General features: G+C 56.9%; 1 protein-coding gene across 1 annotated transcript; it reads left to right on the forward strand.

Annotated features, from left to right (window-relative positions):
• Positions 1-5,323: 5,323 nt before the first annotated feature.
• On the forward strand, positions 5,324-19,429 carry ZMYM3 (zinc finger MYM-type containing 3). Its single transcript, XM_051969342.1, has 25 exons — positions 5,324-5,489; positions 6,199-6,855; positions 7,515-7,558; positions 7,769-7,838; positions 8,577-8,868; positions 9,033-9,207; positions 9,336-9,560; positions 9,675-9,825; positions 10,031-10,146; positions 10,230-10,316; positions 10,440-10,590; positions 11,114-11,286; positions 11,368-11,533; positions 11,775-11,842; positions 11,965-12,121; positions 12,276-12,391; positions 12,493-12,667; positions 12,998-13,144; positions 13,817-13,920; positions 14,206-14,374; positions 14,764-14,915; positions 15,446-15,560; positions 16,343-16,597; positions 17,705-17,879; positions 17,964-19,429. Exons 2-25 carry the CDS (start codon positions 6,216-6,218, stop codon positions 18,154-18,156), a joined length of 4,116 nt encoding a protein of 1,371 aa, XP_051825302.1. The 5' UTR covers positions 5,324-5,489; positions 6,199-6,215; the 3' UTR covers positions 18,157-19,429.
• Positions 19,430-27,221: the final 7,792 nt, after the last annotated feature.

Raw genomic sequence — 27,221 nt, forward strand, 5'->3', positions numbered from 1 at the left:
ATCTAATTTGTTTTGCTCAGTGCTACACACCTTTGCCCTAGGCCTGGGATGGAGGCAAAAGTAAGTAAGTGAAACACTAAGGGAAGAAAGCTTGTTACCAGGGTGAATGCACATCTCATGCAGCAGAGGGCAGCTGTTGATCTAGGTTAGAATCTTCTGAGACAAGTGAGGACTGGAAGGCCAAACTGTATGTATTGCCACAGCCCAATTTTGTTATTCCAAAAGATCTTTTTTCCATTCTTTTGATTCGCACTCCTCTTCAGAAAGGGGTGAGGCAGGGAAGAAGGGGAATAATCTTTAATATAGCACATATTATAACCCAGATACTGGACTAAGAAGTTTACAATATTTTATGATCACATTACTTTGTGGTTGAGGTTGTTATTAGAGTTAAGGAAACCGAGACAAACAGAGATCATCCAGCTAGTGGGTATCTGATGATGGATTGGACTTCAAGCCCAGCAGTCTATTTTACCATCTAAGTGCCTTGGAAAAGGCCAGACCTGATTGCTTCTAAGGAAGCAGCACCTTCCCATAATCAAAAACCTGTCTTTTTCGTTTGTGGGGTTTGTTTTTTTTTCCGGCTTGCCAGAACACAAATCACTGTAGCTTATCTGAAACAGAAGTGATGTTTGCTTAAATATAACCATCAAAGTCTCCAAAGCAGACGCTACCCAAACTGCTTGCTCTGAATTCAGTTCCATAATTCATTCACCAGAGTGTTAGGAAGTGCTTCTTTCATTCAGAGGCTCCATTTCCCAGTTTTTTGCTTTGCTTGACCAGCCAGTCTTTGAAAATGGTTTCTGTGGTGTTTGTTGCATCTTCCTGGATGGGAGAAAACTCTTTGGAAATGAGTCTTGGGGGTGGGGGTGGGGGTGGGGGAAATTTTTTGCTTTCTATCAAGTGGAGTACTTTTTATGGACTGAGATTTTAGGAGACAGCTGGTGGTGCAGTGGAAAGTTGGGAAGAGCTGAGTTCAAATAGAGCCTCTGACAATAACTAGTCGGTAACCCTGAGCAGGCACTTCTCTCTGCTTCCTTTTCTTATCTATGGAATGGGAATAATAATAGCATCTACCTCCCAGGGCTTATTGTTAGGATCAAAGGAGATAATATTTGTAAAGTGCTTATATGCCTGGCACAAAGTTACATATAACATGTTATATACATGTTAGTTATTAACTTTTCCCATAATTTTTAGTGGATTCCTCTCCATCTCCAGTGAGAATCAGTTCTTCTGGCCTCAAAATGTACAGTCTCAGCGCTCACTTCCTGGAGGTGTGATCAAGTTCAGCTGCTTTTCCTGGCTTTGTTTTCTGCAGGGCCACTTCAGTATCCTCCAGGCATATTATGGGTCCTGGGATGGCTGTCCCAAGTCCATGGCTCTGCTGTGAATTCCTGTGCCATGTGTCTAACCAGGTGCTGAGCAAGATAAGACACAGTCCCTCTCGTTGTGGCCTTGACACAAATTGGGGGATGAACACAAATGTGGGTGATTCACAGAACATTACAAATTCAAGATATTAGAGAGTTTTAAAACCAAGTGTTCTTTAGGAGTTCCCAGGGGGAAGGACATTGCTACCCCCCAAAATGGGGAAGTCTTCCTGGAAGAGAGGCCATTTGGATGGGACTTTAAAGAATGTTTGCTTCTGTCTTTGTCTTCCTGGCACTGCTTGTATATCATAAGCACTTAATATAAGTGCTTGTTGAGTTGAGCTATGGGTAGAAATTGCAGAGGCGGAACTGGGTTTGATAATAAAGACAACCTTTTTTTTTTTTTTTTTTTTTTTTAAACTGAGGAGAATTGTCCAAACATGGAATGGACTCCCTCAAAGGTAGATTTTCCCTCCCGGGGGCTCTCTAAGTAGAAGTCAGGGCCACTGTCATAGGTATGGCAATTCTGGGTCACACATGGGTTTAACCCAGATGACTTCTTTGGAGTGACGATTGACGGCACGAATGGACGGGTATTTGTTCAGGTTTTCCTCTGAGCCAGGCGGGCTGTGCACTGGGCATACAAATCAAAAAGGAGAACAGAGTCCATCCTCAGGGAACTGCCATTTTAATAGGAATTCTAATCCATAGGATACAGTTAACAGGCATTTTCCAGGAATAGTATATCGTAGTGTTGATTTGATTACTGATCCCAAAGTGAGAGGTAGAAAGAGATCGGGGGGGGGGGGGGGGGGGGCTCAGTGTGTGTGACAGCATGGCAGGCACATGATATATGGTCTGGGACTAGCTATACAAATTCGTCCTCGTTCATTCACCAATCCAGACAACTCTGGCCAAAATGAACTCCGTCAGGATTGGGGATGTTTTTTCGGCCGTCCCGTCAGACGGGTGCCGTCTTGGGCAGGGAAAAGGTAGAGTGCACAAAGACAATGATTCGGTGAGATGAGAAGTTTGATATTGTAAAGAATTCCTAGATTTAACTCAGAGGGCTCTTAGAAGTCACCTAGGCCAGCCTCTTCATTTTACAGATGAAGAAACTGAGGAAACCCAGGGGAATAGTAGTTCCTGGCACAGCCAAGAATCCTAGGCCTCCCGCTCCCAAAGCAGTTCTCTTGCTACTGTTCAGCCCTGTCCTCTTCCTCTGTTAGTTGTGGTTTGAACTAGATGACTTCAAAGATCTGGGATTTGATGGTTCCGAGGAGTCCCAGGGGAAGGGAAGAGGATTGCTAAGCATGGCTCCTTCCTTCCTGCAAGATTTGTTTTTCTTGATGTTGATGGCAATTTTTGATTTCCCCCAAACACTTGTATTTGTCTGGCCTGCTTACAGATGCTTCCAAGTCCTTCCTGCCTTTTCCAGAATCCAACAAAATAGAGATGACCCCCCAGCTAGGTGAGGTACAAGCTTACTGATTTTCTTGGATTGGTGGGATTTTCATAAATCCTAGTCAGAGCTAAAAGCTGCTAGGATTATTGATTGATTTTTACAAGGAGGCAGCTTTCCTGGGTTTGGATGTGTTCAAGAGACCTAATTACTTCACTAGGGCTTCCCTTCTGTAGACTGGCAGCCCTGCACTTTCCTGCCTTGCCCCAAGAAGCGCCCAGGCACTTGGTAGGCAAGGGCAGATCCACAGTCAGCATTTGACCAGAAGGCATGTGCCTGGGGCAACTCTATCCCTTCCAGAAGATGGCGCATTTTGTGTTCCCAGGGTTGCTCTGACTTGGAAGGGAGGAATGGTGGAACATTTGAGGAGCAGAGAGGATCCCAGGATCATAAGACAACTGCAAGGAGCCTGGCACTTTACAGATGGAGAGACCGGAGCCCACCGGGAAAGGCGGGATGCCTCGCCCACAGTCATGGCTGCCAAGGGCACCCATGTTGAACTCTCCCCGGGGCAGCAAGTTTTCCTGCAGCCTTCCATCTAGTTCAACCTGCTTATCTTATAAAGGAGGAAACTGAGACCCCGGAAACAGTCATGGCAGCTGTGCCACTAGATGGCGCACCTAGTGCCCGATAGGCAGGCAGACTCCAGTTCGAATCCCACGGGACAACTGCCGTCCTCTGTCAGCCTCAGTTTCCTCCTCTGTAAAATGAGTCTAATATGAATCCTCACAGAGGTAGGTTGTGGTGTGATAGCGGCTGAAACAGGGCGGTAATTCCTAGCAGCTGCTAGGACTAAGCCTGAGGGCCAGGGGCAGGGTTCAGATTTCCACTACAATGCAGCCTCCTCTCCATTACACAGAGCCAGCTTCCTCTCCCTCTGAGTGAAGGAGTTCCACGAGTCCCTTTGTCGCCCTGAATTGCCTCGGAAATGTAGGCTGTTAGAGTGCTAGAGCGAGAAGAGCTAAGTTAATGGCTTTCCTTTTCTGGGTCTCAGTTTCCTCATCTGTCAAGCCAGGCCAGGCGGCAGGGTTCCTAACTCGGGGCTTTGTGAATTTGTATTTAAAATAGGATGATTTGCAGAGACTCGGTTTCCTTTGCAATCTCGTGGATTTTATTGTAATCCCATCAAAGGGCGGTTGGGGCATAACCCCAAAAAGGTTAAGAAAAACCCCTTGGACAGGGCCCCCGAGGTCCCTTCCTACCCCGGGCTCTCATTCGGAGCTGTGTTCTGCAAGAAGGCCTCACATGAGACACTGCACGGCAAGTCTCAAAGTGGGAGCTCGTCTTATCGCTGTGGTGATTATGGCTGCCGGGAGAATGGGGAGGAAACTATGGGAAAGGAAGAGAAGGGGGTTTCATGGACGTGGGAGCAGGGAGCCCGTGGGAGGTGGGCGTGGAGAGCCGTGGGGAAGATAAAGGAGAAAACGCGATTGGGGAGACTTGGAAAGGACTTGGTGTGACCCTTTGTTCAGGGGAGAGAGATAAGCCCCAAGGCCGAGCTGGGCCGGGAGGCCGGGAGGAGGGCCCCGGGGAGGAGGCCAGCTCTCCGGGGAGAGTCCCGTGTGGTCAGAGGCCAAAGAGAGCCCCCACCCCACCCTCCCCCACCCTCCCCCGGCGAACGGACCGACGGCCGCTTAGGGTCTTTCCCATCGAGCCAAGTCGAGGGGCACCCACTCCGTGTGCCCCGCGCTGCGAAGCCCAAGGCTGCTTCAGGCTCGGGTTTGAACTTGATCGGGAAGCCGGGCTCTCCGAGTGCCCCACCTCTCTAAGAAATAGGTCCCTCAGCCCCTCGCGCCCGCCCGGGGGCATTCGAATGGAAGCGTTAGCCGCGGCCGGCCGGAGCAGGAGCCTAAACGCTCGCGCACATTTAAAAAGACCCCAGTCGTACCCTATCCCGGCCCGGCCCCAGGCAGCCCCGCAGCGGCGGCGGCGGCGGGCCAGGGCCGCCTAGTCCCGGCTTGTAACCCTTAGGGAGGGAGGGTGGGTGCGCGCGCGCGCGTGTGTTGTGTGTGTACGTGAGCGCGGGGGTCTGGCCGCCCCTCTAACTTGCTCCCCCAAAGATCAGGCGGGCGGGGGTGGCCGCCCCGAAAGCTGCGGCTGGGCCCGGGCCCGGTGCGGGGCGGGGGGCCACGTGGGCCCGGGGGGCTAGGCATCCGAGCCCCGCCCGCACAGCAAGTGACTGGGGTGGGGGGGGCAGGTGCGGACTTGCGGGGGCCCGAGTGCGGGGCCCTACAGGCGGGCCTCGGCTTGTCCAGGCGCGGCGCCCGAAGCGCCCCGCCCCGCCTCCGCGCTCCGCTTGACGGGGCCCCGGGCTGGCGGGCGGGCGGGCGGGGGCTCGGGCTCCGGCTCCGGCTCCGGCCGCCGCGCGGCTCCGCTCCGCGATTTGCAGGCGGCCGCGGGGCTGGGAGTCTCGCGCCGGGGGCCGGCGCTGTCTCGCGAGCCCCCTCCTCGCGTCAGCCAATGGGCTTGGTTGCTGGCGCCGCCCGCCCGCCTGGTGCAGAGCTCTGGGCGCTGCGAGCGGCGCTGCCATTTAAAGGGGCCGCGACCCCCGTCCCGGCTGCTAGGGAGGGAGGGAGGAGGAGGAGCTCGGGGCCGTCGCCGTCTGCAGCCCCTGGCTGGTAATCGCCACCCTAGCCACACTAGCCCCGCCGCAGGTAGGGGCAGGGCCGGGCCGGGCCGGGCCGGGCCGGGCCGGGCCGAAGCGAGGAGGGGCCGAGAGGGGTTTTGCTGTTCCCCCCGAGGGGAGCTGGGGAGGGAGCGTAGGTCCAAAATGTCTTCCTGGAAATGCCCGGGGTCGGGGGGAAGGTGTGGGGGGGCAATGGGGGGCCCGGGGGAGGGGCTGCCTGAAAGGAGAGGGGAGGGGCCAGAAAGAAGGGGGGACTGGGGGGCCCTGCAAGGGGGGGTGGGGAGGGACTAGCCGGGGCGTTTCTGGGGTGGGGGGCCCTGGGGGAAGATCGGGCGGGAGGGGGAAAGCCGAGGAAAGGGGGGGGGCGGGAGCAGGGAAGGAAGGCGGGTGGGGGGGGGAGGGGGGTAGGAGCCGCCCCCGTGGGGCTCCCAGCCTGGGGCGAGAGGAGGGGAACTTGGAGCTGGAGGCGTTGGAGGAAAGAGGGGGGGGGGAGATGTTCGGGTCCGGGTTCGGGTCCGGGAGAGCAGGCAGGCGCGGGCACTGGTCCAGGGTGGGGACCTGCTTGTCCCACAGGGGGCGCTACGCGGTGGAGGAGTGGTCAGCCAGGCGAGACTTGTGGGAATGCATGTCGAGGAAGGGGGGTGTCCAGAGGAAAGCCAAGTCGAAAATGGGGTGTGTCTCCGAGGCAATCCAGGGAGGGGGCCTGGCTCAAAACCTCTCCCACTTCTGACCCGCAGCCCAAAGCCAGCCACCCATGGACCCCAGCGATTTCTCCAGTTCGTTTGACTCCCTGGCTCTGCCAGAGAAGCCCCTGGCTGGAGACCTTCCAGTGGACATGGAGTTTGGAGAAGATCTGCTAGGTTCCCAGACCGCCCCAAGTCAGGGCTGGACTCCTCCGGGGCCACCCCCGACCACCGAGGCCCTGGACTTGCTGGACACCCAGGCCGGCCTGGAAAAAGACCCCAGCGTTCTAGATGGAGCCACTGATCTCCTGGGGCTCGGGGGGCTCCTCTACAAGGCACCCTCTCCTCCAGAGGTTGAACACAGCCCAGAGGGAACACTGGCTTGGCCTTCAGGGGACCAGCCCCTAGAATCTGGCCCCAGAGGCCCGGCCCCTGAAGTCACAACAACTGATCCCGGAGCTGGGGCAAGCCCTGCCTTGACTGAGGGGCTCCTGGAGCCCTTGGCTCCAGATTCACTTATCAATTTGGAAGAAGAGACCCCTTCCACGACCACACGAAGGAAGGGACCCTCTGGGCAAGAGGAAGAGCTGCTGCAAGGACAGCCCCCAAGCCCCAACGCCCCACCGAGCCCCTCTGTGGGGGAAGCCCAGGGGGATGGACTCAGTGGCTCCAAGACCCAGCCCAGCCCCCCAGCTCAGCCCTCCCTGCCAGGTAGGTTGCTGTGGGCTGGCTGGAAGCTACAGTGTTCTTGGGGAGGGGGCAGTGCTTTGCTTTGGAGTTCCCCCCCCCCCACCAGTGGCTTCTGCGACATAGCTCTTTGTGGCCTTGGGGGGGGAGGGAAATAAACAAACAAACAAAAAACTAGGCTTCCTGGGCTTGAGACGGGCCTCACTGTGGCTGTGCAGGGGACCGAAGGCCAAAGGCCTCAGGAGCACACAGTGGGGAGGCAGGATCAGGGCCTCTGGTTGAGTCTTTGTCAGCCGGGAGGAGAGGGCAGGTTCGGGGGCCTCCCTCGCAGGGACAAGGGCACGGAGGAGTGACTGGGGGCCTGCTCAGATGTTGAGCCTGAGGGCTTATGGCCGGCCGGGCCCTGGCTCACCACTGTGTGCTCCCTTCCCCCTTGTCCTTGGACAGCCGCATACCTTCTTGTTGGGGAAATTTGGGGTTTGGCAGGAGCCGGGGGGGGGAGCATGTTTCCGCAGTCCTTAAATCTATGTGAGTGATAGGCTCTGTCGCCAGAGACTGGGGCCAGAAAGGCCAGAGAGCCCTGAGCAGGGCCCCATGTGGCCACGGACCCTGGAGTTTTCCCTTTCAGTTTTGAGGAAGTGGCCCAGTTCCAGGCTCAGGCTCTGCCTTTTCTTCCTTTGCAGGGGATGGCCAAACTGAGAAGAACATTGAGCAGCCTCCCGAGAAGGTGAGCAACCCTGCTCCCCCACAGTCCTGGGAGGGACTGACCCACTGCTCCCTGGAGAGTACACGTGCTCTCTCGGCCTCCTCGGCCTCCTTCCCCTTCAGGCCGGCCCGAGGGTCTTCCCCCCCTCCCGAGGGCCTGAGCTCCTGAGCCCCGCTGTGCAGCCAGCCCACCCTCGGTGTCAGCTTTCCTCCTCTCTCTCGTGCCTCTCAGGAACAGAAGAGAAGTGAGCGTGCTCGGAGGGTGGAGGCCCCCAAACCAGAGACGGTGGACTCCTCAGAGAGTAAGTTCGTTCCAGGAAGATTTCGACTTGAGGGGAGGGATGGGGGGGGGGGGTGAGTGAGCAAGAGCAGACTGTGAGAAAGTGGGCGGCTTCTAGGTTCTCCCATCTCCCGCCACATGCAGCTCAGGACGCCTGTGTTCCTGCTGTAGCTTGGCATGGGAACCAAGGCTAGTAGTGGGGGATCTGGGCCAAGGGCATTCATGATGGGCATTGAGCCCTGAGAGCAAGGCAGCATGGGGGTGGCGAGCTGGGAGTCAGGAGCTCAGAGGCCAGCCCCTGCCTCCGGAGCCAGTGCCCTGTGGGGAGGGGGAGGGGAGGAGCCCTTGGATTCTATAGCACCTGCTGTGTGCCAGGCACTGGGCTAAGAGCTTTTTACAAAGATGATCTCATTGGATCCTCACAACAGCCCTGGGAGATGGGGGCCATCACGATTCCCATTTTACAGCTGAGGAGACAGAGGCAGGCCGGAGTTTGGTGACTGGCTCGGGCCCGGGCCTCCTTCCTGCCCGCAGACCCTGCTCTGCCCACCTGCAGCCTGGTCATTTCACCTTTCCCAGTTTCTCTTTCCTCGTCTAGGCGAGGAGGCTCTTCGGAGTGCCTCTGTAGGAGCTGTCGGCCCTCCCCCAAGGAGTTGATGGGGAGATTGGCCAGAAGGACAGCCAAACCTTAGGGGGAGGAGACGAGGGTTCAGGCCAGGCCTCCTGTTCCCCGTCAGCCGACCCCGTCTTCTCTCACCAGTTCCGGTGTCAGACGAGGACTCGGACGCCATGGTGGACGACCCCAACGACGAGGACTTTGTGCCCTTCCGGCCAAGGCGCTCTCCCCGAATGTCCCTGCGGACCAACCTGGCGCCCCGGGCCTCCCGCTCGGCGGGCACCAAGATGACCTGCGCCCACTGCCGGACCCCACTGCAGAAGGGCCAGACGGCGTACCAGCGCAAAGGGCTCCCGCAGCTCTTCTGTTCCTCCACTTGCCTCACCACGTTCTCTAAGAAGCCTCTGGGCAAGAAAACCTGCACCTTCTGCAAGAAGTGTGTGAGGGATGGGGGTGGGGGGCGGTGGGGCGAGGACAGCCGTACGGCGTGGTCCTGGTTGGGCGGGGGCATCGCGGTGGTACCCGGGAGGCGGGGGTGGGGTCAGAGAGGAGCAGGAACGCCGCCACCACCGCCCTCTCTGGGGCCTGTCCCACCTCCAGGGAGATCTGGAACACCAAGGATTCGGTCGTGGCCCAGACCGGGTCGGGCGGCTCCTTCCACGAATTCTGTACATCCGTCTGCCTCTCCCTGTATGAGGCCCAGCAGCGGCCGGCGCCCCCCGCGGTTGATGCGTCGGATGCCACCCGCTGCAGCATTTGTCAGAAATCTGGGGAGGTGAGGAGGGCGGTGGGGGCGGGGGGTCCAGTGGGTGGGCCTCTGCCCGTCTGATCTCCTCCTGATTGGAGCCAGCTGCCTCACGGGCCCCAGGAGGGCCTGGCTGAGGCGGGGTCTCGGTGCGCCAGGTCCTCCACGAGGTCAGCAACGGGAGCGTCGTGCACAGACTCTGCAGCGACTCGTGTTTCACCAAGTTCCGTGCCAACAAGGGACTGAAGACCAACTGTTGTGACCAGTGTGGAGCCTATATCTACAGCAAGGGGGGAGGTGGGGCCCCTCCCCCCGAACTGCTCTTTCACGAGGGCCAGCAGAAGCGCTTCTGCAGCACCGCCTGCCTAGGGGGCTACAAGAAGGTGAGCCCAGCCAGGGGCCCAGAGGAGGGTGGGCAGCAGGGGGAGAGGAATGGGGGCGGGGGGCCGGGCCGGACCAGGAACCAAACTTTAGCTTCCCCTTCCCTGTCACCCCAGAAAAACACCCGAGTGTACCCCTGCGTCTGGTGCAAGACGCTATGTAAGAACTTCGAGATGCTATCCCATGTGGACCGGAATGGCAAGACGGGCCTCTTCTGTTCTTTGTGCTGTACCACCTCCCACAAAGTGAAGCAGGCTGGGTTGGCTGGTAAGAGGGAGAATGGGGCCTGTGCCGAGGTGTCCTGGGCCTCCCTCCCTCCTCCTTCCCTGTCCACTTCAGGCCCCATGCCGCCCTTCTTTGCCTGCCCTGGTTGGATGACTGCACCAGACTTCTCCCTCTGCTTTGAGAAACCCTGTCTGTCCTGCCTCTTGCTCTCATCCTCCCTCTTCCCCTTCTGTCTTTCTCGTCCCAGGCCCTCCCCGCCCCTGCAGCTTCTGCCGCCGCAGTCTCTCCGAGCCCTGTTATTACAACAAGACCGATCGGACGGTCTACCAGTTCTGCAGCCCCAGCTGTTGGACCAAGTTCCAGGTACCCTGGGGCCGGGCCCGGGGCAGGGGGCAGTGCGCTCCAGGGGGAGCGCAGCGCCTCTGACCACCCGCCCCTCTCCGCAGCGCACAAACCCCGAGGGGGGCATCCATCTGAGCTGCCACTATTGTCATAGCCTGTTCAGTGGCAAGCCCGAGATCCTGGATTGGCAGGTGAGACCTCCCGGTGGCCCCCTGGAAAGGGACCCGGCCTTCTGGCTGGCTCCTTCTCCCTCCCCCTGGCTCCTTGCCTCCTGCCCACTTCCCCCCGGGGGGGCCCTCTCTGCCTCGCTCCAGGACCAAGTGTTCCAGTTTTGTTGCCGCGATTGCTGTGAGGACTTCAAGAGGCTCAGGGGCGTGGTGTCCCAGTGCGAGCACTGCCGGCAGGAAAAGCTGCTCCACGAGAAGCTGCGTTTCAGTGGGGTGGAGAAGAGCTTCTGCAGCGAAGGTCTGACCTGAAGGTCGAGGTGGGGCAGGGGGTGGGGGAGAACGAGCCTGCCCTTCCAGTCCCTCGGCCATGGGTGGCAGTTCCCCGGGGCCAGCTTCGTTTTGGGACGGCAGGGGTTGGCATTTCTGTGGCCCGTCAGCAGCGGCTCCCACTTAGTGTGGGAGTAAACACCTGCTGGTCGGGTTGGACGACGGGGAGAGGGTGGTATCTGAAGGGGGCTGGCCGTCTTGGGAAGATACTGGGTTCTCTTGGTGCTGGTCCTGTCATTGGGGGTGGAGAATGGCTACGATGAGATTCCCGGGCCTCGTAGTTGCTTTCCTCGCTCTGAAGCCCTGTGTTACAAACGGGGAAATGAGACTTGGAAAGGGGAAGCTCCAAAGAAAACTGGTGAATCTCGGTGGCTGACCCTCTCTGGGCCACCCGGCTCCGCTTTGGCTCCACTTCGGCTCCGCTTGGGCTGGCCCTCTCCGGGCCGCCCGGCTCTGCTTTAGCTGGCGCTGAGGGTACTGCCCTCGTCCCTCAGGTTGTGTGCTGCTCTACAAGCAGGACTTCACCAAGAAGCTGGGCCTGTGCTGCATCACCTGCACCTATTGCTCCCAGACCTGCCAGCGTGCGGTCACTGAGCAGCTGGACGGCAGCACTTGGGACTTCTGTAGCGAGGACTGTAAGAGCAAATACCTATTGTGGTACCGCAAGGTGAGAGGGCACCTGGGGAGGGAGGGAGGAGGGAGCATCTCGGGCAAGGCCAAGGGCTGAGAGGCCACCGGATGTCCCTAGGCTGCTCGCTGCCATGCCTGTAAGCGCCAAGGGAAGCTGCTGGAGACAATCCACTGGCGGGGGCAGATCCGGCACTTCTGCAACCAGCAGTGTCTGCTTCGCTTCTACAGCCAGCAGAATCAGCCCAACCTGGACACTCAAAGCGGGCCCGAGAGCCTTCTGAACAGTGAGTGAGAGCACCCCCAGTGGGTGTTCCCGGCCCTTCTCTTCAGTCCACTTGCCATTCCCCAGGCAGGGGGCGTCGTAGTCCCCGGGGTAACCTCGCTTTCCCTCAGGGTGCCCATATCGACGCTCCTCTTTGTCCACAGCGGAGGGAGAAGCTGCTTCTCCCTTAACTCCCCATTTCTGGAGGGCCCCCAGATCTTAGCTCTTTGTTCTCTCAAGTACAGAAACTTCTTCTTCTTCAGGTCAGTCTCCGGAGCCCAAACCCTCGGCTCCTCCCCAGTCCAAAGCGACCAGCAGCAGCACCTCAGCGGTGAGTGCTTGGGCCTACTCAGATCCGGCGGTTGAAGAGGTTATTTTGGAGGCGGGGGGAGGGGGCGGGTAGGCCGAACCTCGGCCTTCCCTACGTTTTCGGCTCGCTCTCCGTTCCCACAGGCTACTGCTAAAAGCCGCCCGGTCCCAACTGATCCTACGCCACCACCGCCGCCACCTTCGATGCCTCGCAAGAACAAAGCTGCCATGTGTAAGCCCCTGATGCAGAACCGAGGCGTGTCCTGCAAGGTGGACATGAGATCCAAAGGGTGTCAGACAGGTGAGAAGCGGAGAGAGGCCGCGGTTCAGGCCGCTTCGGCTCTCTCGGGGGAACTCCTCAAACACCTGTGCCTCTGCTTTTCCGAGAAGAGGGCTTGAGGGTGGGGAACTTGGCAACCCGACTACAGGAGGGCCTTTGGGTCCTGTCTCCTCAGAGCAAGACTGGAAACCGCAGGTGATCGTACTGCCTGTCCCGGTGCCCATCTTCGTCCCAGTGCCTATGCATCTGTACAGCCAGAAAGTCCCGGTGCCTTTGTCACTGCCTATCCCAGTAAGTCGCCGTGCCCCTCCAAAGCCCGAGAAGCGGCGGCGCAGCCATCAGCCCTGCCCTCTCCCCGATCACACCCCTCCTGTGCTTTGCAATGTCCTTAGGTACCTGTGCCCATGTTCCTGCCCACGACTCTGGAGAGCACAGACAAGATTGTGGAGACTATCGAGGAGCTGAAAGTGAAAATCCCATCGAACCCTCTAGAGGCCGACATCCTGGCCATGGCGGAGATGATCGCAGAAGCCGAGGAGTTGGATAAGGCCTCGTCCGATCTCTGTGGTACTCCAGGGGGAGCCTCCTTTGAAGGGCAGGGTGGGCTTTCTGCTCCAGAGCTCAGCTTCTGAACCTGGTTTGACCCAATGTGGGGGTTACAAAATCCAGATTGATTTTCAGCAAACATTTGATCCATACCCCGTTGGAAGTACCCGTGTGCCCAGGGTCACATAAAAATTTCTCAGGCAAAGAAGGGTCCCAGTGGGAAAAGCTTAAGAAGCCCTGAGCTGGACTAGAGCAGTGTCGAGGGGAGCAGAGCAACGAAGCCAGGCTTGGGGGGTGGGAGTGGGGAAGGAAAGTTCCTGTAACCAAGTCCGTGGTCTTCCCTGCCCCCAGACCTAGTAAGCAACCAGAGTACAGAGGGTCTGCTGGAAGACTGTGACCTGTTTGGACCAGCGAGGGACGACGTCCTTGCCATGGCGGTGAAGATGGCCAACGTCCTGGATGAACCAGGGCAGGACCTAGAGGCCGACTTCCCCAAGAGTGAGTGTTTCCCCCCTTGGGGGGAACTGGGAAGAAGCTAGCAGAGGACTCCCAGGGACCCTAAGGTGATCAGCTGGTATCGTGGAGAGGGCAATGGGGCCAAACATTGAAATGGGCCCCATCTGGGTCTCTGACTCAGAGGCCTTTCTCTTGGAGCCTTTAAATCAAGGGCCCGTGGTCTGTATAAGGCCCACGAAATCATTCGCTAAGGGGACCACAGACAGCAAGGAGCTGAAAGCCTCAGCTTTCAAACAGCCTCCTGCCATTTGAGTCCCATGAAAGTGAATGATTTTGTCCGGCCCTTAAATGATATTGGAAATATCCAAATGGCCCTTGGCAGAAGGAAGGTTCCACGTCCCTGCCGCGGCGGCACCTATAGTAAGGCCCAAACCACATAGCCAGGGAAATCCAGACAGGAGATGGTTGGTAGGCGCTGTGGCAGCACGGCCCTCGAGGGAGGGAAGATGGACAGTGGGACCGATGGGGCCGATGTCAGATCCGAGCTTCGCACGCGGATTCTACCGAGTCAACTTCTCCAAACTTGCCTTAGTTTTCCCCTCTGTCAGATCAGGAGGGAGGACTAGCCGACCTCTCAGGACCCTAACACTGCTGAATCTGTGATGAGCTCAAAAGGGACCACTAACTGCCTTCTCTTTTCCGGCCTTCTGCCAGACCCCTTGGACATTAACCCTAGCGTGGATTTCCTCTTTGACTGTGGCCTGGTGGGGCCAGATGACGTCTCCACTGACCAGGACCTGCCGCGAGCCATCCGGAAGGTGAGCCATATCGTGTCTCCCACTCCCCGAGGAGGAGGACCCTTCTGGTCACTGCCTGCCGTGGACTCCCACGAGCTGACCCGAATTACCTAACCCCCGGCCACTGCCCGAGTTCTAAAAATGGGCTGTGATTTGTGACCTCGCTACCTCGGTCTCCCCCAAGATCCCGTCCCGGAGAGCACCACTGCTCCCAGCTCTGGCTCCCGGGAGGTGGATGCTTCCCTTCCTGGGTCCCCTGGCCTCCACTTGGGTCCGCAGCCCCGGCTCCGTTCCTTTCCCACACAGGGCCAGAAGCGGCTTGTGCTTTCCGAGAGCTGTTCCCGGGATTCCATGAGCAGCCAACCCAGCTGTACGGCCCTCAACTACTCCTACGGCGTCAACGCCTGGAAGTGCTGGGTACAGTCGAAGTATGCGGGTGGGGAGTCAAGCAAGAGCGAGGAGCTGCGCTTTGGCCGTGAGTGACCCGGGCCTGGGGGGCGGGGGCGGGGGGGAGGGCAACCAGGGCTCTCTCCTCGCCAAAAACGTCCCGCTGACAGAGGACTTCTGCATTGCGAGGGTGCCCGTCGCTCATCAGAGCCCCGAGCCGAGGACTCTCAGCCGTAACTTGGAAATCTCGTAAAACGGAAGCGCGTCACCCGTGCCGTCGTTTGCCTTGATGTTGCGTGTTGGTCCGTCCCTTTGTTTCCCCTTCCAAACGCTCCAATCCCTTCTTTCTTTGGCCCATGTGCCAGAACCTGTTCTTCGAGACAGGCCCAGCCACTCTGGCTTCCTTTGAGGTAGTACCCCCCCTTTCCCCACCCCAGAGGATCCGTACCCCTCTCCGCTCACTGTGCTTCCCTACAGCCAAGCCAATGCGGATCAAGGAGGACATCCTGGCCTGCACAGCTGCTGAGCTGAACTATGGCTTGGCCCAGTTTGTGAGGGAGATAACGCGGCCCAATGGCGAACGATACGAGCCTGACAGCATCTATTACCTGTGTCTTGGCATCCAACAGGTATCCCCTGGAGTCTGCCCGCTTAGGTCCCAAAGCTTTCCGGCCGGGAGCAACCCCCCCACCCCAAGTCCAGCACTCTGCCCTGTGGGGGACGTTCTTGTCTTTGACCCCCAGCCATTCCAGGGGGCAGACAAATTCCCACCAGTCCTCTCTAGTTAGAACAGGGTTTGGGTTCCCACAGGCCGGACGGTTGCCACGGTCGCGTGCTGTGTCTCCATCTTCTCCTGTCCGGACTTAAGGACAGGGAGGGGGCTGCTTGATCACTGGGTAGGCTGGTTTGGGTTCCAGGGGGTGTTTTCCATCAGAGAACATTCAAGAGAGGGGGAGATGGGAGACTTCAGTTATAATTAAAGAGTTGTTGCCATGAGGCCTCAGGTCTCAGTATTGCCCACGGGCCACCTGCCTGGGCCTAGGCCTCCGTCTCCCACTAGCCCCTAGAGGTAGATCGCCATGAGGGCCCACGTCACCCAGCAGGAGTCCAGGGGTGGGGGTAGGGCGGAGATCTCATGGCCGCCACCGTCCTACCGCAGTACCTACTGGAAAACAACCGAATGGTGAACATTTTCACGGACCTTTACTACCTGACCTTTGTTCAAGAACTCAACAAGGCGCTGAGCAGTTGGCAACCCACGATCCTCCCTAACAGTAAGCAATAGCGGCTCCCTGCTCCTGCTCTTCCCCCTCCTGTTTCCTAGAAGCACGTCCCTGTCTCCAGGCAGGAACAAAGTGGAATTTGGGAAGTGGCTTTTTCAGAATTATGGAGGGGCCGGGTCAAAAGGTGCCTGCACCTCAGAGTGGGCTCGGGGCCTTTGTCCACAAGGAAGCCCAGTACCCGGGCTGTCTAAAGAGCCCCCTTGGGTGGTGAGGAGGGAGGGAGTGGGCTGAACTATATTTTATGAGGACTTCTAATCAGTCTACCAGCCATCTTCATCAGCAGTTAGCGTCCACTGAGTGTCCCTAGTGATGGTGCCGGGCAGAGAGGGAGATTGAGGTTTGGGGACCGTCTCCCTGTTCTGCCTCCTCCGGCAGACTAGGGCCTGGAGGAAGGGGAAGGGGCTGCTCCGGATGCAGCGGAGAATCCCCTCTGGAGGAGGAAGAAGCTGGAGCAGCCTTGAGGTTTATCTCTGGACGCCATGACATTAGCCCAGGAGGCCCCTCTTAGCTATTTCCCTTTTCCTGTGAGAGTACAAAATCGTACCAATAATACCCAATTAAAGTTGATGTCGCGATTTTATTACTTAAACCCCTAACCCTAAATGGAAGCAAAAATGCCTATCTTCATGTGAACCGACTTCTGAGGTCTCTGCGGCTCTCCGACTGCCTAGACCGCTCCAGGTGGAATCAGGATTGCCGCCAAGACGAGGCCGTGCTGACTGCGTGGCCCCGGCCCCAGCCCTGACTCTCCACTCCCTTTCTCTGTGCATTAGACACCGTGTTCTCCCGGGTAGAGGAGGAGCACCTCTGGGAGTGCAAGCAGCTGGGCGTCTATTCTCCCTTCGTCCTGCTCAACACCCTCATGTTCTTCAATACCAAGTTCTTCGGCCTGCAGACGGCGGAAGAGCACATGCAGCTGTCCTTCACCAATGTGGTGCGCCAGTCACGCAAGTGCACCACCCCTCGGGGCACCACCAAGGTAGTGAGCATCCGCTACTATGCTCCTGCCCGCCAGCGAAAGAGTCGAGGTAGGCGCAGAGGCCTTCCCACTCCCTCTCACGCCGCCCCCTCCGAATTCAATCTCTGTGGCCCCAAGAGAGGCTCCGTGGAGCGGGTAGGGCCCTGCAGGCGATCGGTCCTTCTGGGTTAACTTCTCTCGGTCACGTGGCTTTTGTGGCTAGGGCCGGGGGTGGAGTAGGGGTGAACAGAGGAAGGAGGAAGGGAGGGAAGGAGAGAGCAGAGGACAGAGAGGTTTTCCTCAATTTCCTGTTGACCCTTGGTTCTCATATTCCCTGTTATGCGAATCCTCCTGTCATCTGAGTAATGGCTGGGGTGGGTTGCCTTGGACTTTATTGTTAAAGGAGCTTGTCATTTCATATGTGTGCACTTGGCCCATATGTATAAATGAGTGGCTGGGCGGCCAGGCGGGTGGTGGTGTTCACACTGACCCACGAGATGTCAGCTTGTCGAGGAAGACTCGTGAGGGCTGCCTCCCAATGAGGGCTCTGGCCAGCCTTGGGAAAGAGCAAATGGGCAGCTTGCTTCATCCCTTAGTCTCGAGCACTAGAGCCCGGGCCTCTGGAGGTGAAGCTGTGAGCTGACCCAGAATGCCACGGGCTCTTTGATGCTCATGAACTTCCAGGTCCCACCGATCGCTCAGGGGAGTCATCCTCCCCTTTAGCGCTTGGGGACTCCTTTGGCAATCTGTCTGGGGAAGCTTCTGGATCATTTCTTGGAATAGCATCAGACAAACTCCATAGAGTTACGAGAATCCAATTCTGTCAAAGGGCCGTTAGCAAAACCTCAAGAGTCCCCTGAAATCTCTCGGAGGATCCCGCGATGAAGAACCTCCGTCCAATATTATTCGTAGGACACGGGAACTGAGAGGGATCTGGGAGGCTGCCCAAGTCGAGGGCCCGCCCCCTTTCTTGTTCCCAGGTCAAGGCCCTTGTTAGAATTAGGCCTCAAAACACAAGTTAAACGGTTAGAAAGTGTTACAATGTGTTACAAAATGTTATGTTAGCGTTACAAAGTGTTGCAAGGTTACACCATGTTACAATGTTGAAGTTACAAAGTGTTGCAAAGAAAAGGAATTCTGTGGAAGTAAAGCTCTTGAATTTGTTTGTTTTTTTAAGTTCTGAGACCCCAGGTTGAGAAGCCCTTCCCCGAGCTGACTTGCACTCCCTCCCCAGACACCAGTTCGGGGAAGAGGAAGAGGGAGGAGGAACTTCCCATCTTGGAACAGCGTGAGAATCGGATGAACCCCTTGCGCTGTCCCGTCAAGTTCTACGAGTTCTATCTCTCCAAATGGTGAGCTGGGAGGCCGAGGCAGGCGGGGATGAGCAGGCAGGGGCGTCGAGGTCCTCCGCTCACCGGCCTGCTCTCTCCCTGCAGCCCCGAGAGCCTGCGAAGCCGGAATGACGTATTCTACCTGCAACCGGAGCGGTCTTGTATCGCCGAGTCTCCACTCTGGTACTCCGTGATCCCCATGGACCGGAGCATGCTGGAGAGCATGCTCAATCGCATCCTGGCCGTGCGCGAAATCTACGAAGATCCCGGTCGTCCTGGCGAGGAGGACCTGGACTGAGCGTGCCCCGCGTCCGCATCCTCCGCACCAATGTCTGTCCTGTGGCCCACCCCCCCCACCCCCACCCCCACCCCCCGCCCCGGAGAGGGGCCGGCCTGGGCACCAATGCTGCTCATTCTGAAGGGCCCTGCCCGCCCCTCCCCACTCCTCTTCCGGGGCCTGGCCTCGGGGGCACCTCTCTCTCCCCTCCTTCCATACCACTCGTCAGCACCGAAGACCCCATTCTTTTGCTCAGGGGCGCTTCTCCTGGCGTCAGCCCCGCGGGGGGGCCCTCCCCTGGGCCTCGGAGCAACACTTCTCCCTTGGGCCAGATTTGGGGTGGGGGGCGGGGGGGTGGAAGGGGAACCGCGCTCGCTCTCCTCGCCAGCCTGGACGAGGAAAAGCAGCGTCCCAACGCGCCCCTTTCCCTTTCCTAAAGGTGCCACTCGAGGAGCCTTTGGTGGGGAAAGACGGGGGGCAGGGGAAGGGAGGGGACCATTTCTCCCTGCAGCACAGGGTTGGGGGCCATCCTCACTCCAGGGCTTTAGCCACTACTTCCTCCGCCGGGCCTCCCCTCACTGCCGGAGTCCCAGCAGCACTTGCTCCCTCCCAGGCACCAGGGCCTTGTGCTATGAGTTTAGTGATCCTTCCCTCTGCTCTTTTCCCTTCGGCCCCAGGCAGAGAATGACTCTCGAGTGCGGGGCACACACTTCTGTTCCCTCCGTCTGTGTGTTCATTTGACTCGGCCAGCCGCGGCACCGCCGTGCTTCCCCTACCCCTTTCTCACGGCTCCCCCGCCCGCTCCCCTTAGAGCTCGGGGAGGGGGGGCAGAGTCCCCACGGCACCGACCGTGCCCGCTCCTGGCATGGGATCCGATTCCCCGCTCCTGGCCTGCCCCCGTTGAAGAACCAGGCTGAGCCTGTGGGGGCCCCTCGACAGTTGGGGCGGCATCTGTTCAGATCTTCCAGGGGGAGCGGGGCGGGGAGGCGCCTCCTCCCCCCGCCACCTCGTTCCTCCCCTCTCCCCTCATTGCCTTGTCGTTCCAGGTTAGCTGACTAGGGTCAGGCGGAGGGGGGCCAGCTTCCCCCCAAAGGCTTTGCTGTTCCCGGCCCCCCCTCTGTGTTTTTCTAACTGTTCTCAGTTTAGCCGCTGTTGAAATTGTATATATTGTTGTGAGACGCCTCGCCCGTCCCCGCAGTGATGCTGACGCCCTCGTGTTGTAGTGAGAGAAGCCGTTGTCACAACTAACCTTCTGTCCCTGGAACTGTTCGTTTCAAATAAAGATTCAAAAGTCGCTCTTACTCCCCCTCTTTGGGGAGAGCAGGACCCGGGGGGGGGGGTCTCCTCGCCCGAGGAGGGGGCAGAATCCCCAGGGCCCTGGCTGAGGAGGCTAGGCGGGCTGAGGAGGCTAGGGCCGGGAGATAGGGATAGCCGGGGCCAGGAGAGGCCTGCTGGGAAGCACAGACAGCGGGGCTCGGGCCGCCTCGCTTGCTCGGTCGAGGTTCCAGCCAAGATGAGGGAGAGAGGGACAGCTAGCGGGCTCCCTAAGCAGCTCCTGCCGCCTGCCAGGCCTTAGCCCTGTCCGGGCCCTCCTGCTCCCATCCCTGCCTCCCCCCAGCACACCCACCGGGTCGTACTGACTCACGGGCTTAGGAACGCGCGTTGGCTCGCCAAACTGCCTTTTTAGCTCTGATTGAGGCAGAAAGGCCCGGCCCCAGTTCAACCTGGGTTTCGGGCTTCCACGAGCAAGCAGGTGTGGGAAGATGGGGGGGTGCGAGCTGCCAGCAGGCAGACTCCCTTGGGGGTGGAGTGCTATAGGAAAGATGGGCCTCCTGCTCCTGGGAACCCGATGACTTCTGGTAGCTGCTAGGAAGGGCTGGCCTAGCTCATCAGCCACCCTGAGGACCTGGAGTTCTCCCCTGAGGCGAGTCCCCTTTCTCCCCCTCATTTTAACTAAGCCAACCTCCCCTTCTTTAACCCACAGCTCGGGCTAGCTCGTTTAACTGGCCCATTAAGGGCCAACAGTCCCGTCTTAGAGCCAAGAAGCCGACCTCGGCTTAAGTGATGGTGCCGAGGGAACCCCTGCCTGCAGGCCTCGCACACTGGCCTCCCGTGTCTAGGTCTGGTGTCTCTACTGTTCCTCCAACGCCAGGGTCGGTGACCTCAGGGAGGAGAGTTGAATTTGATGAGTCCTGTTAAATTTGATGCCGTTTTAGAAATGAGTGATCACAGGGAGATTCTATACCACCTCCTGGGTAATGGTTGACATCATCTTATCTGATTCGTCCTTGAACCTCCGGGGTTGGAAGGGCCTCGGGTCTAACTGGTACCCAAACCGGAATCCCATGTGGGAAGGGCCCAGTGGGGGGCCATGCGGCTTCATGTGCCTCCGTCGAACCCCCGGTCCCATTGCTAACGTGTTCCCGGCTCAGTCGGCCCCCTCGTCCGTAGCTGAGCCGACAGAAAACCCCCCACCTTGGGTAGCTCAGGGATGACCTTCCGGTCCACTCGCGGCTACCAGGCTAACCCGTGAGGTCTCGAAGGCTCTGAAGGAGCCCCAGCTGTCCCATCTGCCCGGTGACAGTTGGTATCTTGTCTGGAGGAGCAGCCGGGCCCGATGGCAGGCCCCCGAGTCCTGGGTGATACCCAGTGTGCTCCCGTAGGCCTGGACAGAGAGGGTTTGGCAGCTTTGTCCATTTGGAGCTGGAACCCCTCCCTTCCTTTTACAAATGAGATGCTGGGCCTAGAGAGGATAGCAAGGGGCACGGGCAGGATTTGAATCCGGCTCCTCTGACTCCAAATACAATGGCCTTCCATACCACCAGATCTCTGTCAGTGGAAAAAGACCAAACATGGGTGTGTGCTCCCATGTATTATATTATATTGTATTATACGTGTTTAGCCCAGGAACTCTGGGTGGAGGTAACTCCCGTTACCTTAATGATGTGATGTAGTTCGTGGAATTGGCCCAGACCAGGAATGAGGATGGGCTGCCTCCTGTGGGAGAAGAGAGCGAGGGTATATATTGCTGCCTTGGCGGTTCTCCCACGCTAGGTTGGAACTGGAGGCCTTCGGGTAAAAATGATTCCCTTTGAAGTTAGGTGACCATTGGAGAATCTTATCGACCTGGCAGGGTGACTGGTGGAAGTTGCTTAAGGCCTCCGGAAGTGGCTGCGTCTCCCTCAGCTCTAGTCCGGCTAAGCTCCGCCTCTAGACCTTGGCAACATCCAGCCTCCACTTGGAGTCCTGCGGTAGTGCAGCAGTGCGCATCTTTGGCCGGTCGGCTGTACTTTTGGAAGGAGCAGCTAGGTGGCAGTGCAGCGGATAGAGCGATGGGCTCCGAATCCCGAACACTTCTGCCTGAGTTCAAATCTGCCCTTGGTGGCTAGCTGTATGACCCTGATCAAGTCACTTAGACCCGTTTGCCTCATTTTTCCTCATCTGTCAAATGAACTAGAGAAGGAATGGCAAACTGCTCCAGCGTCTTTGCTGAGAAAACCCCCAAAGGGGTTGCACGTGGCTGAAGGGTAACAACTTCTTAAGAAACACCTCCATCATTATGTTGACCTAAGCTGTACCCCATCCCTGTAATTACTGCCCACAGCTCCCCAGTCGATTCAACTCAAATCCTGCCCGACTCTACCTATTCTGACCATAGCCTTGAGCTCAATCCAAGCTCACACCTCCCACGGCCTACTAGACATCTTGAATGGTACATCCCGTGGACGTGTGAAGCTCGCCGTGCCGCAAACTGAACTCGGGTCTTTCCATCAAACCCTTCTGTCTTCCTGACTTCCCCATTGACGCTCCCAGTCCCCCAGGTTCACGACTTAGATATCTGTCACTCCCAGTTCTCTACCATCTCTCACGGGCCCCTCCCTTCATCCAATCTGTTGCCAAGTCTTTTCCACGCTTCCTTTACGGCACGTCTCCTCTGCGCTCCCTCCTCTTCCCTGAACGCTACCCCTCCGGCAGGAGGGCACTTGGGCTACTGCAATATGGCACTTCATCTGAGACTTGTCACCCCACCCCGGTCTATCCTCCCCTCAGCTGTCAAAGAGATCTGAAAACACATCTGACCATGTTGTTCTCCCTGCTTGGTAAATTCAGTGGCTCCCTCTCACTTCTGGGATCCAACAGAAAATCCTGTAGCCCTTCGTGATCTGCCCCCCCCCCCCCAGTCTTTCCAGTCTTCCTCACACCTTCTGTCTCCTGACCCCTTGCTGCCTTTTCTTGGGAGATCGGGCAAGGCCATTCCTACCTCCTGTTACCAATCTCCTGATCGAGCCATGGGAACCCCTATGCAAAGAGGAGCAACCTTCCCTTTGACCTCAGGCTTCCCATCTCTTGCTTTGACAGTCCCTTGAGGAAAGAGAAAGAAAAAAATCAGTGGGAGCACTTCTGCCTTGTAGGGTTTTTTCCCCCCCTCAGGAGTATTTTATTTGTCCAAATACATGTAAAGATGGTTTTCGACATTTATTTTTGTAAGACTTTGTGTTCCATTTTTTTTCTCCTCCACGTGATAGCAAGCAATCTGATATAGGTTAAATACGTACGATCCGTTTAAATGTATTTCCAGATTTGTCACGTTGGGCAAGAAAAATCAGACCAAAAGGGAAAAACAAGGAAGAAAAAAACCAAAAACAACCAAAAAAAAGATGAAGACTCTGCTGTGATTCACATTCAGTCCCAATAGACCTCTCCAGACGGGAGGGTCTCCCCATCCCAAGTCTATTGGCATTGGCTTGAATCACCACATTGTTGAAGAGAGCCATACCCATCCCACTTGATTATTGTATAATCTTGCTGTTGCTGTGTACGATGATGCCCTGGTCCTACTCATTTCACTCAACATCAGTCCCTGTCAGTCTCTCCAGCCTCTCTGAAATCCTCCTGCTGGTCGTTTCTTACAGAACAATAATAGTCCAGAACATTTGTATACCACAAGTTATTCAGCCATTCTCCAACAGATGGGCAGCCACTCCGTTTCCAGTTTCTGGCCACTACAAACAGGGCCGCCACAAACGTTTCTGCACATACACGTCTCTTTCCCTCCTTTAAGATCTCTGGGATACATTAATTGGGGAATGGTTGGGTAAATTGTGGTATATGAATGTTCTGGACTATTATTGTTCTGTAAGGAATGACCAGCAGGATGAATACAGAGAGGCCTGGAGAGACTTACAGGAACTGATGCTGAGTGAAATGAGCAGGACCAGGAGATCATTCTATACCTCAATAACGATACTGTATGAGGACGTATTCTGATGGAAGTGGATTTCTTTAACAAAGAGAAAAGCTAACTCAGTTTCAATCGATCAAGGATGGACAGAAGCAGCTACACCGCAAGAAGGAACACTGGGAAATGAATGTAAACTGTTTGCATTTTTGTTTTTCTTCCCGGGTTATTTCTACCTTCTGAATCCAATTCTCCCTGCACAACAAGAGAACTGTTTAGTTCTGCACACATATATTGGACCCCGATATAATATAATATATTTAACATGTTAGGACTGCTTGCCATATGGGGGAGGGGGTGAAGGGAGGGAGGGGAAAAGTCGGAACAGAAGTGGGTGCAAGGGATAATGTTGTAAAAAATTACCCGGGCATGGCTTCTGTCAATAAAAAGTTATAATTTCTTTAAAAATCAAAATATCAAAATATCAAAAAAAAAAAAATCTCTGGGATACAGGCCCAGTAAAGACACTGCTAGATCAAAGGGAATGCAGTTTGATAGCCCTTTGAGCATAGTTCCAGATCGCTCTCCAGAATGGCTGGATCCATTCACAACTCCACCAACAATGCATCAGTGTCCCAGTTTTCCCACCTCCCCTCCAACATTCATCATTCTCCTTTAAGGTTGCCTTCACCGAGTGGAGAGGGGTAGTGGGACCTCGGAGTGGTCTTAATCTGCATTTGTCTGCTCAGTTGTGATTTCGAGTACCTTTTCCCATGACTCAAGATCTGCCTTGTAGATTCTGCTTTCACTCCCTGCGGTACCTTCTGCCTTCAGAGAGCAGTGAGCCCAGAGACACGATGTCCCTTCTATCTTGTGCTGCATTTGCCTCCTATCTGATCTTCAGACTCCTGTGAGGGGATAAGAGTGGCGCCTTCCATTCAGTGATAAAGGTTCTCATCCCTGGTCGTACCCTACTTTCTCCCGGTGATTCTGGACTCCTGTGACTCCAGATTCAAACTCCATTCCCCACCTTCAGCACGCAATTCCTCATCCCCATCCCCCTCAACTCTCGCACCACCTCCCTCTGCCCAGCCCTTTCGCTGTGCTCTCTGGGATATCCCTTCCATAGGCAACAAACAACTTCCTCCTAAATCTTTTCCTCTCCCACTCCTCCCACCTACTAGCTTTTCATGAAACTCATCATGTCCCCTCCCCATCCTGGACGGCCACCCACACAACACGCCCCCCTGGCCAGCACCGGCTGCCCCTTCCCTCATCCTCCCTGGGGAGTTGCTTCTTGCTCCCCACGGTCACTTCCAGTTGATTTTCCCTTCACAATATCTCTTGAAAATAGCCCCGTCCAGAGCAGTCTCCCAATTGGGTATTGCTGGTGGGCTGCCCTGCCTCAAGCCTCTCTCCATCCCAGCCCATCCTGCATTCAGACATTAAAGTGATTTTCCTAAAACACAGGTCCAGGTCCAATCAGGTCACTCCCCTACTCAATAGACCCCATTGGCTCCCTATGGCCTCTGGGATCCAGTGCATGATGCCCTCCTCGGCATTTAATGCCCTTTCCAGGCCTCTCACCTCTCACTCCCCAGCAGTGAGCCGGGCCTCCTGGTCCACTCACTTGTAGTGCACTCACCAATCCCTCCATCTCTCAGCTCCCAGCATTCTCTCTGGCTGTCCACCAGGCCTGGAATGTTCTTCCTCCTCATCCTGCCTCTTAGTTTCTCTGATTTTCTTCAAGCCCCAGCTAAAAGTCCTACTTTCTACAGGAAGCCTTTCCTAGGGGCAGTCAGATGGCACAGTGGGTAGAATACTGGCCCCAGAGTCAAGAGGACCTGACCTTAAACACTTAATATTTAGCTGTGAGACTCTGGGTAGCTCACTTAACTCCAATTGCCTTACAAACCCTTCCCTCCCCCCCCCCAAAAAAAAGAGAAGAAGAAAAAAGAAGCCTTTCCTCCCCCCTCCCCCTTAACTTGAGAACTTTCCCACAGGTATAGAGCTATATATTCTTTCTCCCAAGTGAGCCACCTGAGATCAGGGACCATCTTTCCTGGATTTTCAGCACTGAACACAGTGTCTGGCACGTGACAGGTGTTTAATAAATGTTTGTCGACTCACTGCTTGGGGACAGAAAGATGGCGGACTACGGACAGCCCCTAGCACCTTGGTGCTGCTGGTTGTGGAGGCGAGGCGGGGCTCGGGCATCCCCCCTTCTTCCCCGTCCCCCTCAGTGGAACGGAGGAAAAGCAGAAGTGCCCCCATTGGTGGAGGGGATGGGAACAGAAGCTCAGAACGGGCCTCCCAGAACCCAGTGGGCCTGAGCCGAGTCTTCTGAGAGGGCAGGGCAGTTGCCGTCGGGCACCAAGGGAGGAGCACGGGTGGCAGCCTTGGCTGGAGCCTTGTGGGAATAGCCTTCCAGGGAGGCTGGAGAGGGCAGCATAGGATCAGAGAACAGTAAGTGGCTTGTTTCAGCTGAATCACAATAAATGCAAAGGGGAGCCATGGAGGCGATGGAGCTGAGAGCCAGAGCGCGGAGAGCCTCCGACAGAGGGGCCCCGAGTTGCCGCTCCATTCTCAAGGGCCAGCAGAGGCTCGGGAGGCCGGCCTGGGCGTTAGTTGGGCCTTTGGGCTTTTTTCGAAGGGAAGGAGTTCAGACCTCAGGTAAAGAAATGTTTCCATGGGTGTCCAAATGGGGCTTTTCTTCTCCCTTCCTGTGGGTGGGGATGGAGGACAGAGAGAAGCCTATGGGAGAAGCAGCCCCCCCACCGCCATGGTCTCTGCTCTCTCAGAGGTGGGGATTTGTCTCTAAAATAGGGAGGGATTTCTTGCCCATTTTCGTGTCATAGATTTCCCATCAAGCCCAGCTACTTAAAGAGGGGGGAACTGAGGCTGGGAAAGAAGAAAATCCACTTGGCCAAAGTCACGCTGGCTACTTAGCGGTCCCCGCTCCGACTCCTCGTTTCTCAGCTGACCTAGAAGGACGCTGGGTCTGGCGAGCAACACTTCCGCCCTCTGCCGTCAACCATGATGTCTTCCCCATCTTGCCCTCCCCATCCCTCGGGCCTGTTCCTACTTTTGTGCCCATGCGTGATCAGATGGCACAAGACTAAGTTACGCACACACACACACGCACATGCACACACACAAGGGTGCACGCGTGTGCTTGCACACACACCCGTGCATGCGCCATTGGAGAAGGGGAAGTACTCCCAGTCCCAAAGCCTTTTTGTCAGCCTTCCAATCCAGGCTGCGGGCCTGGCCTCCCGGAAGAGAAGGGAGATTGAGCCTTCTGCCGCGGAGCAGGCTGCCAGACGCTGCTCCGACCGAGGGGCTTAACTACTTAAAGGATCTCCCGATCCCGTGTCCTTATGAAGACACGGTCCTGCTGAGAGCTGGGTGTCCGGGGCCCTCCCCTCGCAAACCATGGAGAAGAAAGGAAGCAGGGACTCTCCGAGACTGGGAAATGGCACCCAGGCTCCCGTGTTGCAGCTGCTGGGACGCACTCTGGCCTTGGGAAGCCTGAGAGTCAAAGAAAAGGAACCGAATGGCCCAGTCACCCCGAAGGTTCCTGGACACTGAGCTCTTGCTACTGGGAGGCGATCCCCGAGAAGGGATCAGGAGGATTTCCTGTCATTGTGTAGGAGAAGCCCAGAGAGCTGCTTGAAGAGAGCTAAATGATGGATCCAGTTACTCCATGGCGGCTTAAGTAAGGCGAGCCGTGACTGCGCTGATAGGGGATGGCCTGCTCTCAGAGCCTCCATCCTCAACGAAAGAGTTTGCCACCTTTCCCAAAGTCTGCCCCATAGAGCCAGAATCTTGTTCTAGCTGCTGGCCAGCTGGGTGACCGTAGCCAAGTCATCTCCGCTTGGGAAGCCCTTCTGTCTGGGGAAACTAT

The sequence above is a fragment of the Antechinus flavipes genome, chromosome X, assembly GCF_016432865.1.
Source record: "Antechinus flavipes isolate AdamAnt ecotype Samford, QLD, Australia chromosome X, AdamAnt_v2, whole genome shotgun sequence".
In the NCBI taxonomy this organism is placed as follows: Eukaryota; Metazoa; Chordata; class Mammalia; order Dasyuromorphia; family Dasyuridae; genus Antechinus; species Antechinus flavipes.